At 41.9% G+C, this 8,186-nt stretch overlaps 1 protein-coding gene across 2 annotated transcripts; it reads right to left on the bottom strand.

Annotated features, from left to right (window-relative positions):
• Positions 1-6,663: 6,663 nt before the first annotated feature.
• ripply3 (ripply transcriptional repressor 3) lies at positions 6,664-8,134 on the bottom strand. Of its 2 annotated transcripts, XM_062485106.1 has the most exons (5): positions 8,044-8,134; positions 7,642-7,779; positions 7,500-7,560; positions 7,345-7,412; positions 6,664-7,249 (listed from the first exon to the last, which is right to left on the bottom strand). In XM_062485106.1, the coding sequence occupies exons 2-5, from the start codon at positions 7,737-7,739 to the stop codon at positions 7,039-7,041; spliced, it is 438 nt and encodes a 145-aa protein (XP_062341090.1). In that variant the 5' UTR covers positions 7,740-7,779; positions 8,044-8,134; the 3' UTR covers positions 6,664-7,038. The 2 variants fall into 2 exon arrangements, with proteins under 2 accessions (XP_062341090.1, XP_062341091.1); XM_062485107.1 differs by lacking the exon at positions 8,044-8,134 and having other exon boundaries at positions 7,642-7,798.
• Between the last annotated feature and the right edge of the window lie 52 nt (positions 8,135-8,186).

Genomic DNA, 8,186 nt, shown 5'->3' on the forward strand with positions numbered 1-8,186 from the left:
GATCCAAAGACTCGTAGAAAGACCAAGTCGGGAAATGAACGAATCGTTCGTTTCCTCTAGCTACCAGTACAAAGCCTATGCAGGTCACGTGAAAAATGATCCAAAGACTCGTAGAAAGACCAAGTCGGGAAATGAACGAATCGTTCGTTTCCTCTAGCTACCACTACAGAGCCTATGCAGGTCACGTGAAAAATGATCCAAAGACTCGTAGAAAGACCGAGTCGGGAAATGAACGAATCGTTCCCTCTAGCGTTTCCTCTAGCTACCACAACAGAGCCTATGCAGGTCACGTGAAAACTGATCCAAAGACTCGTACCCTCTCTTTGAGAGGACTCGTTACTCCCGAGTCCTTGTAAGGATTCATTCAAAATGAACGAATCGTTCACGAACGACACATCACTAGTGGAGACTTGAAATAAAAACCTACAAATAAATCTATTGTGTCTACACAACACTGTTTTCAACAGATTGATTAGATATAATTTGAAATTATTACGTTGGTTGTTTCCACTTCTGTTGTCGAAGCAAACAGGATCGACTTAGGTGGGTAACGTTAGCACTACATCTTAGCAAACAAACTATCGTGATTCAACTCAGCTTTAGTTAGCTCTAGCTATCTTGCTGAAAAATATATCTGGACAAACATGCATCTTGAATTGTAGATTTACATGACAACACAGGTTATTTATTTGAATAAAACAGTCAGGAACATGAAATAAGGTTAGCCCCATTGCCAGTGAACTAAATCATCACACATTCTACCGATGCTAGATACAGGCAGGATACAGGGCTGGACTGGGACAAAAAATCGGCCCTGGCATTTTTGGGCCAGGCGGCCCACACCCAGTGTTCGCACCCCCCCCCACACACACACACCCTCCCCCCCCACACACACCCATGACGCCCCACTGATCTTACACTTAAATCATTTATTAATTAATTCTTAGAGTTATGATTTGTATATTTATAGTATTTTATGGTATTTTTTTGTATTATTGATATTTGATATTGTATTGCCATTATTGTTATTATTACTATTTTGCTTAATATTGGCTTTGCAACTTTTAAAAACAGTTTACTGTTAATTTTAACTATTGTAAGATTCATATTTTGTTGCTTTGGACAAAAGTGTCTAGGGATGGGTATCGAGAACCGGTTCTTGTTTAGAACCGGTTCCCAGTGAATCGATTCCTTGGAATAGTTAGCAAAATTCCTTAACGATTCTGTTAACGATTCTCTGTGCCGTTGCGCATGCGCGAACTTTTATAGTTTATTCAGACAGACTGAAGCAAACATGGCAACTAGGAAGAAGCGTTCTAAAGTTTGGTTGTATTTCACACGACAAAATGATAACAACGCCACTTGTAACGTGTGTAAAAAGTCTATTTCGTCGAAGGGAGGAAATACTACAAATATGAAGAAGCATTTGAACACACAGCATGGAATGAAGTTACTGGAACGTCATGTGTTCGATGCATGCAGCAGCGCAGCTAACGTTCGCGCTTCATCTCTAACTATCTAAGGTAGAGCTAAACTGCTCAAAAGTGATCACAACCACTTGTTACTGTGTGAAGCAATTTGCCTTTATTGTGTGTAGTCGATCTAGTTATCTTCTGTCATTTACATTTAGTCATTTAGCAGACGCTCTTATCCAGAGCGACTTACAGTAAGTACAGGGACATTCCCCCTGAGGCAAGTAGGGTGAAGTGCCTTGCCCAAGGACACAACGTCATTTGGCCTAGTGGGGAATCACACGGGCAACCTTATGATTACTAGCCCGATTCCCTAACCGCTCAGCCATCTGACTCCCTGTCCCGTCGTTTGAAGCATACATTTTAGCTCCGGCATTCGTCTCCTATTAGTATTGATCTTATTGATCATTTCACGTTATCGGGGTGGCGTGTGTTATCAGCAAACGTTCGCGTGTCCCATTATTAAACTGAGCATATCGATTTTTAATCCATTATTATACTTAGCATTTTAATTGTTTAACCTTTTAATAGTCCTGTTAAATGTGCCTGAAAACGCCTAAACAACATACCCAAAGTACATTGAAAGCTGTTGATGAACCATTTGGAGTACATGCATGTAAATGGTCTCTTTTGAAAGGTGACACTGAAGTTATTTCCCCTGTTGTTAGGACCCCTGTAAGTCCTACTGGTGTTGAGTAATAGAAGCTTGAACACAAGGAAACTGAAAACTATCTCCGACTAGATTTTTTTTTAAAACAGAGGCCTGAAGAGGCCTAGAGGTGGTAGGTATTAGCTCATTTCAGAGCCAGTCAAAGCCAGTTTGAGAAATTCGTTTAGAACGAGTGTGCGTGTGTGTGTGTGTGTGTGTGTGTGTGTGTGGGGGGGGGGGTGCAGGATGCACAGACCTAGTTGGCTGTAGAGGGGAGAATCAATACGAGAATCGATAAGGAATTGAATCGATAAGCAGGAATTGATAAGGAGTCGGAATCGTTAAAATCTTATCAATACGCATCCCTAAAAGTGTCTGCTAAATACAATAACCACAACCCTTCCCAAAAGCTACAATAAAGCTGAGAGTAGTATATTCCCTGGAAAAGAGCACCAATACAAGAGAAGCAGTGTACTCACTCACTTTATTGATGATTTGGAGGCCATATAGTACACAATGTCCATACTCAAGTGCAAGTAACAGTGGAAAGCTGCATGGCCTTTGAACAACACTGGATTATTAATGCAGGCATCCGCCTGTAGATTTTTTTGCTTTTTCTCTCTTAGCTTTTCTGCGCCTCCCTTGCGCTTTCGTTTCTCCATTTTTATCGATGCTAAACTTGAACGATGCCAAATGATGTTAGGCATTAGCCAACAGCTCGTGTCTTCCTGGATTTGATTGGGTCAGGCGAGTGCCAATTAAGGAAATTAACCAATGGGCCGCTGTCAGTTCTTTATGGGCCGGCCCAACCATAAAGTACTTTATTTATTTGTCTTTATCCGGACTCTACTTCGCACAGTCCGGATAAAGACAAAGACCAATGTTTTGGACAGACCCATCACAAAGATCTGTCTGCTTTTGGAGTCCGACCGGGCCAGTGGTAAAGACTGAGCCCCCACGATGAGCCATGTGCTAGCAACCTCTGGCTCTTTCTCTCTGTCTCTTTCCTCTTTTTTCTATCTTTCTCTTTCTTTTTTTTCAGGCTTCCGTTTGAAGATGGATTGCCAGTGGACTTAATTTCCTTTGTTTCTAAATTTGACTGAAGGACATCAGACATTTAGTATGCCTATCAAAGGCACTCCATTCATATGCTTAAACATTGAATGTTTAGATATGTGAATTGTCTGTTCTTGATATATATATATATATTTTGTTTTATATGCGAGTCGGCCCAAAAGTGCGTAGGCCCACCGGGCAAATGCCCGGTATGCCAGATGGCCAGTCCAGCCCTGGCAGGATACGTTAGCATTGCTAATCACTGTAAGGCGAACGCTAGCGATTGGTTATGCCAAATACAATGTACGAGAGTCTGGTTAGGATCAGGCTAAGGGGTAGCGTATATTAGCCTGGTCCTAGCCCGACTCTCGTACATTGCATTTGTACAGAGAGTCTGGGCTCGATCCATTGACAAGCGTTAACTTCCTTGAAGGCATGGTACTCTGTTGAAGTTTAAAACTATTGGATCTGCCCAGAGCCACTCTGGATCTGGCATAACCAATCGCTAGCGTTCGCTTTAGCCAACTCCTTCACCACTAACGGAGCTAGCTGGAAAATCAAACAAACCACGATAGTTTGTTTGCTAAGCTGTAGTGCTAACGTTACCCACCTAAGTCGATCCTGTTTGCTTTGACAACAGAAGTGGAAACAAACAACTAACGTAATAATTTCGAATGATATCTAGTCAATCTGTTGAAAACAGTGTTGTGTAGACACAATAGATTTACATTTACATTTATTCATTTAGCAGACGCTTTTATCCAAAGCGACTTCCAAGAGAGAGCTTTACAAAGTGCATAGGTCACTGATCATAACAACAAGATAGCCACAAAACATTGCGAGTAGCCAAAACATGAAGCACACATTGTGAACAACCAAAGTAAGTGCCAAAGGGAAGAACCATAAGAGCATGTAGTTAAACAAGTTACAATTAAACAACATGAACCGCTATACGTGCAAGTGTACCTGTGGAAAAAACAAGCAACAATAATAAAAACAATATATCACAGCGAGTACAAAAAATTTAAAACAGTTACCACTAACCACAAGAGCAACAAGTCTCTGAGCAAGAGTCATTGTGATCCTTGAGGAAACTAACATCGGGTCAAGCGAACCATTCCTAAGTACCGTTGTACTCCCGGAACAAGTGCGTCTTGAGCCTTTTCTTGAAGGTGGAGAGACAGTCAGTGTCTCTGATGGAGGTGGGGAGTTGATTCCACCACTGGGGGGCCAGACAGGAGAAGAGCTTGTGTTGGGACCGGGCGGTCTTGAGCGGTGGGACCACCAGGCGGTTGTCTGAAGAAGACCGTAGGTGACGGGTGGGGGTGTAAGGCTGCAGGAGAGACTTGATGTAGACGGGTGCAGTCCCGTTCACTGCTCGGAAGGTCAATACCAGGGTCTTGAATCTGATACGGGCCATGATAGGTAGCCAGTGGAGTTTATTTGTACGTTTTTATTTATAGTCTCCACCTTCGATGTTTCAATGAGTGCTGTTGGCCGTGTTGCGTCTTTGCTCCGCAGCTTCACTCGTTGTAAACCAACCAATCAGTGCGCACCTCATCTATATATTCATGAGCATACCATAAAAGGAAAAACCTAGCGTTTTTTCCCGGGACAAATTCACAGGAAGCATCAGGGGGCATAGAACAGCACCCGGCCATTTTCAGCCCAACCAATGTTACATAGCCTATTCGGAGACCTTAAGGAACAGTGTGAAATACCCCAAAAACCCAGTCAATGACCCCTTTAAAAGTGTCAAAATGCTGATCCAAACAACGTCAATCAAACTGCACTGCACTCAGTTAATTGGATTATAAAAAGGACACCTGCGAATTTTTCTGTGTTCCCGGTTCTCCAGATAATCATAAGAAACGAACGCTGTCACACACAGAGATTCCTGGCATCATTAGAGAGATAATACCTACTGTAAATTACTTTCATTAATTTATTCTTCAGCATACCTCTAAATAAAATAATCTGTATCCCATTGACCTTATTTGGATGATTAGGGCAAACAGAGGACAATGTTGTCGCCATAACTGGCATCTCTCCACACAGTGGGAGTTTGCAGAGGTTTTAGATGCACCTATTCCATCACTTCTGTGTGACAGCACAAAGATTTGACTTGCAGATGAACCCTGGGCAGATGAGCACCTTGGCTTGCACATTTTCTACTCCTCAGCCCGTGGCCTTTACCCCTTACAGGTGGACATACCCAGTAGTGTTTCACCTGTGTTTGAGATGGGAAGAGAGGGTACATTATGCCATGTTGTATTGGTGATAAAGGTTACGTTTATGTTTTTGATGGTCAGCTAAAGAATAACCAGTTAACCAGTATTTTCTCTGATAAAATCTTCCAGGTAGGGCCAGGTGTGTAGATATTTGACCTGTTGAACCTGTCAGACGACAAGTGAAACGGTCACCATACCATCTCCTTATCTTCAGGGGTTCACCGAGACTCTTCAATCAGTCTACCGGCCACCTAAGTGACCATTAACCCCTCCCCTTCAAACAAGTCATCCACCCTGGCTGCCCAGTCATCCCATTCCTCAATATCCCCCTCCACCTTCCCCTCTTAGCTCTGGCCTGTCCCAGCCAGTCCTCTAGACAAGTCAGCCGTCCACTACAGCCACACACACACAGATAAACCATCATAAACAAACACAAGGTGAGATCAGATGGCTGTCCAGCGTTTAACCTTAGGCAGGCCAACAGGCCTTGCTGCCCTGCTTGTAAACCAAGCAGGACCTGATGATGGAGGACCCAGAACCATTCCCAGTTCCCAGTATGTGTTGAGGAAAGGGACTTGGGGGCAGGCGGCCAGCCATGCTGAGTTGTCCAGGGGCTAAACTTGCCCCCAGGCTCACCCTTCACCCCAAGCTTTATCAGTGCTCTCAGAGTTAGAAGAGGTGGTAGCCTAGCAATCTATCAATTTTTAACTTACAATGACCTACGATGTGGAGAAATAGTTAATTTATGCAATGTTATATTTTTTTTGAAGAAGAAGACTGGCCTGAAGTCATCAATGTTTTAATAGATTTCTAGTTATTTTTCTGCCCTTGTCCAGTTGGTCCTCAATATGTGGTTGATGGTTATGTTGTGCTGTGAGTCTGCAAAGGCACGTCAGTGTGGTCTTATGCTAAGATCCTTGGACCCTGATGGGTTCAAACAACCTCACTCCATTTAACCTGATGCAGTGGAAAGCTAGAAATATCGACATTAACATGTTTGACATGCTCCCTACATTTGAAATGTGTTCCACACTTCATTTGCATAAAGTCAGAGCAAGTACCACACCTGCAAATCCAATTGGTAATTTTGGTATTACTCCACTGCACATAGCACAAATGATCCAAGGTTTTTTTTTTAAGAAGAAATTGTAAAAAAGAGGTTCAAGTAACAATTTTTTTTTGAATACAATTATTGCTTTTTATTAGTACGAAAAAAGATGATAAACAATACAGAGTATGTTATTTACTGTAAAATTGTTGTAATATTGTTACATTTGAAGATGCACCCACTGACTTAAATAAATTACAATTCTTTCCCCATTAAAAACACCCACTGAAATAGGATAGTGTAGAACTTAACAAAGTGCATATCATGCTTGATATACAGTTAAAAAAGGAAGTTGTTAAGACATAAAAGGTGAACAAAGCGATGTAGGTTCTCAAGACCGTGTCCAACTCAGGGCATTGTTGGGGAGAAGTGGCCATAGATCCAGGTTAAAGGTTTGTTGGCATTGTCCAGTAGTAAACATGATTACTTCAGAAGAGCCACATGTATGACTTGGGCAAAGCCCCTTCAAAGCTCCATCCACCAGTCCATACTTCTTGTAACCAAATCAGCCAGGCTTCACAGCTATCTTTCTGAACTAAGGGGATGAGATGGGTGTATCCTACGGTCCAGTCCATGCAAATACGTTTGGTGCTCTTCTATGTCTTCATCTTCTTCCTCAGAACTGGAGTCATCATTGTAGAAATGAAGAGTGGCTTGGACAGGGAAACTGGCCAGGACCTTCTTCCCTAAATGTGACATATATTCATTAGTCCTGGATTTGGGCATGTAGAGCCTGTAGATGACATGAATAAAGGTAGTATACATTTTAGTGGATTACACGAACACATCAAATGGAAATAATCTTTCCCTGTCCGCATTGCTACAAACCTGACTGGGTGCTGGAATCCATTGGCAACCTTGGGTATAGTTTTTGTCACCGTTGTCACTGAGTTAAACTTAAAATTTAAAAAAAGATTAGGGTCGGGTAACTGAGTTAAAATGATTACATTTTAGAGCAAGTTGCTCATAGAAAAAATGCTTACTTTTTCCTGGGGCGATTCAGTTTCTCTGAAAGCTGTCCATGGTCTCCAAACCGAGGAGCAACTACAATACAACCATGCAACCCAATTAAATAAAATGACAAATATATGTTCCCAAGCCAGAATTGAAAGAACTACTTCTCACCTAAGTGGTCCTTCAGGCTGCACACATCGTTGAAGTCTTCCTTCTTGCACCTTCGTTGTTAGCAGTGGGTAGTGATTTTCCTGAACGAGGGGGAGCATCTTCTGTCCTAAACTGACCCTCTGCCTACAAACTTTCAGACTGAAGAAGACAACGCGAGGTATGCTGCTTATCAAGGCCATTTGAACCGTTCACTTGAACAAACAACAGTTGGGGAGTCAGTGAGCTTTTTTTTCAGCTGTCAATTGACTGATCACCTCAAGGAAACGAAACTTCTTGACCTAAAATATGAATTTATTAAATAACCTTCTTATTCTTTGCTATTATGCATATCTAAATTATCAGCATCAAATATGTTAAAGAACAGTATAATCACAAATATATTGACAGATGCTATTTACTTACTGTAAACGTTATACATCACACGGAATTAGGTTTTATGCACACATTTTGTAATAGATCCGTGGTAAAAGATCCATAGCTAAACTAAATAAAATATATATTTTTTAAAGATATCTGTCGCCCTCGTGCGGCGTCAGGTTTCACCT

The sequence above is a fragment of the Osmerus eperlanus genome, chromosome 19, assembly GCF_963692335.1.
Source record: "Osmerus eperlanus chromosome 19, fOsmEpe2.1, whole genome shotgun sequence".
NCBI lineage: Eukaryota > Metazoa > Chordata > Actinopteri > Osmeriformes > Osmeridae > Osmerus > Osmerus eperlanus.

What these genes read in the sequence shown, in the direction of transcription:
- ripply3 (XM_062485106.1), bottom strand. Translation starts at nt 7,739, where the DNA reads ATGCTCCCCCTCGTTCAGGAAAATCACTACCCACTGCTAACAACGAAG. An exon ending in CAGCCTGAAGGACCACTTAG is followed by an intron (nt 7,561 to 7,641) that starts GTGAGAAGTAGT and finishes GTTGTATTGTAG; the next exon opens with TTGCTCCTCGGTTTGGAGAC. An exon ending in GGATTCCAGCACCCAGTCAG is followed by an intron (nt 7,250 to 7,344) that starts GTTTGTAGCAAT and finishes TGTCATCTACAG; the next exon opens with GCTCTACATGCCCAAATCCA.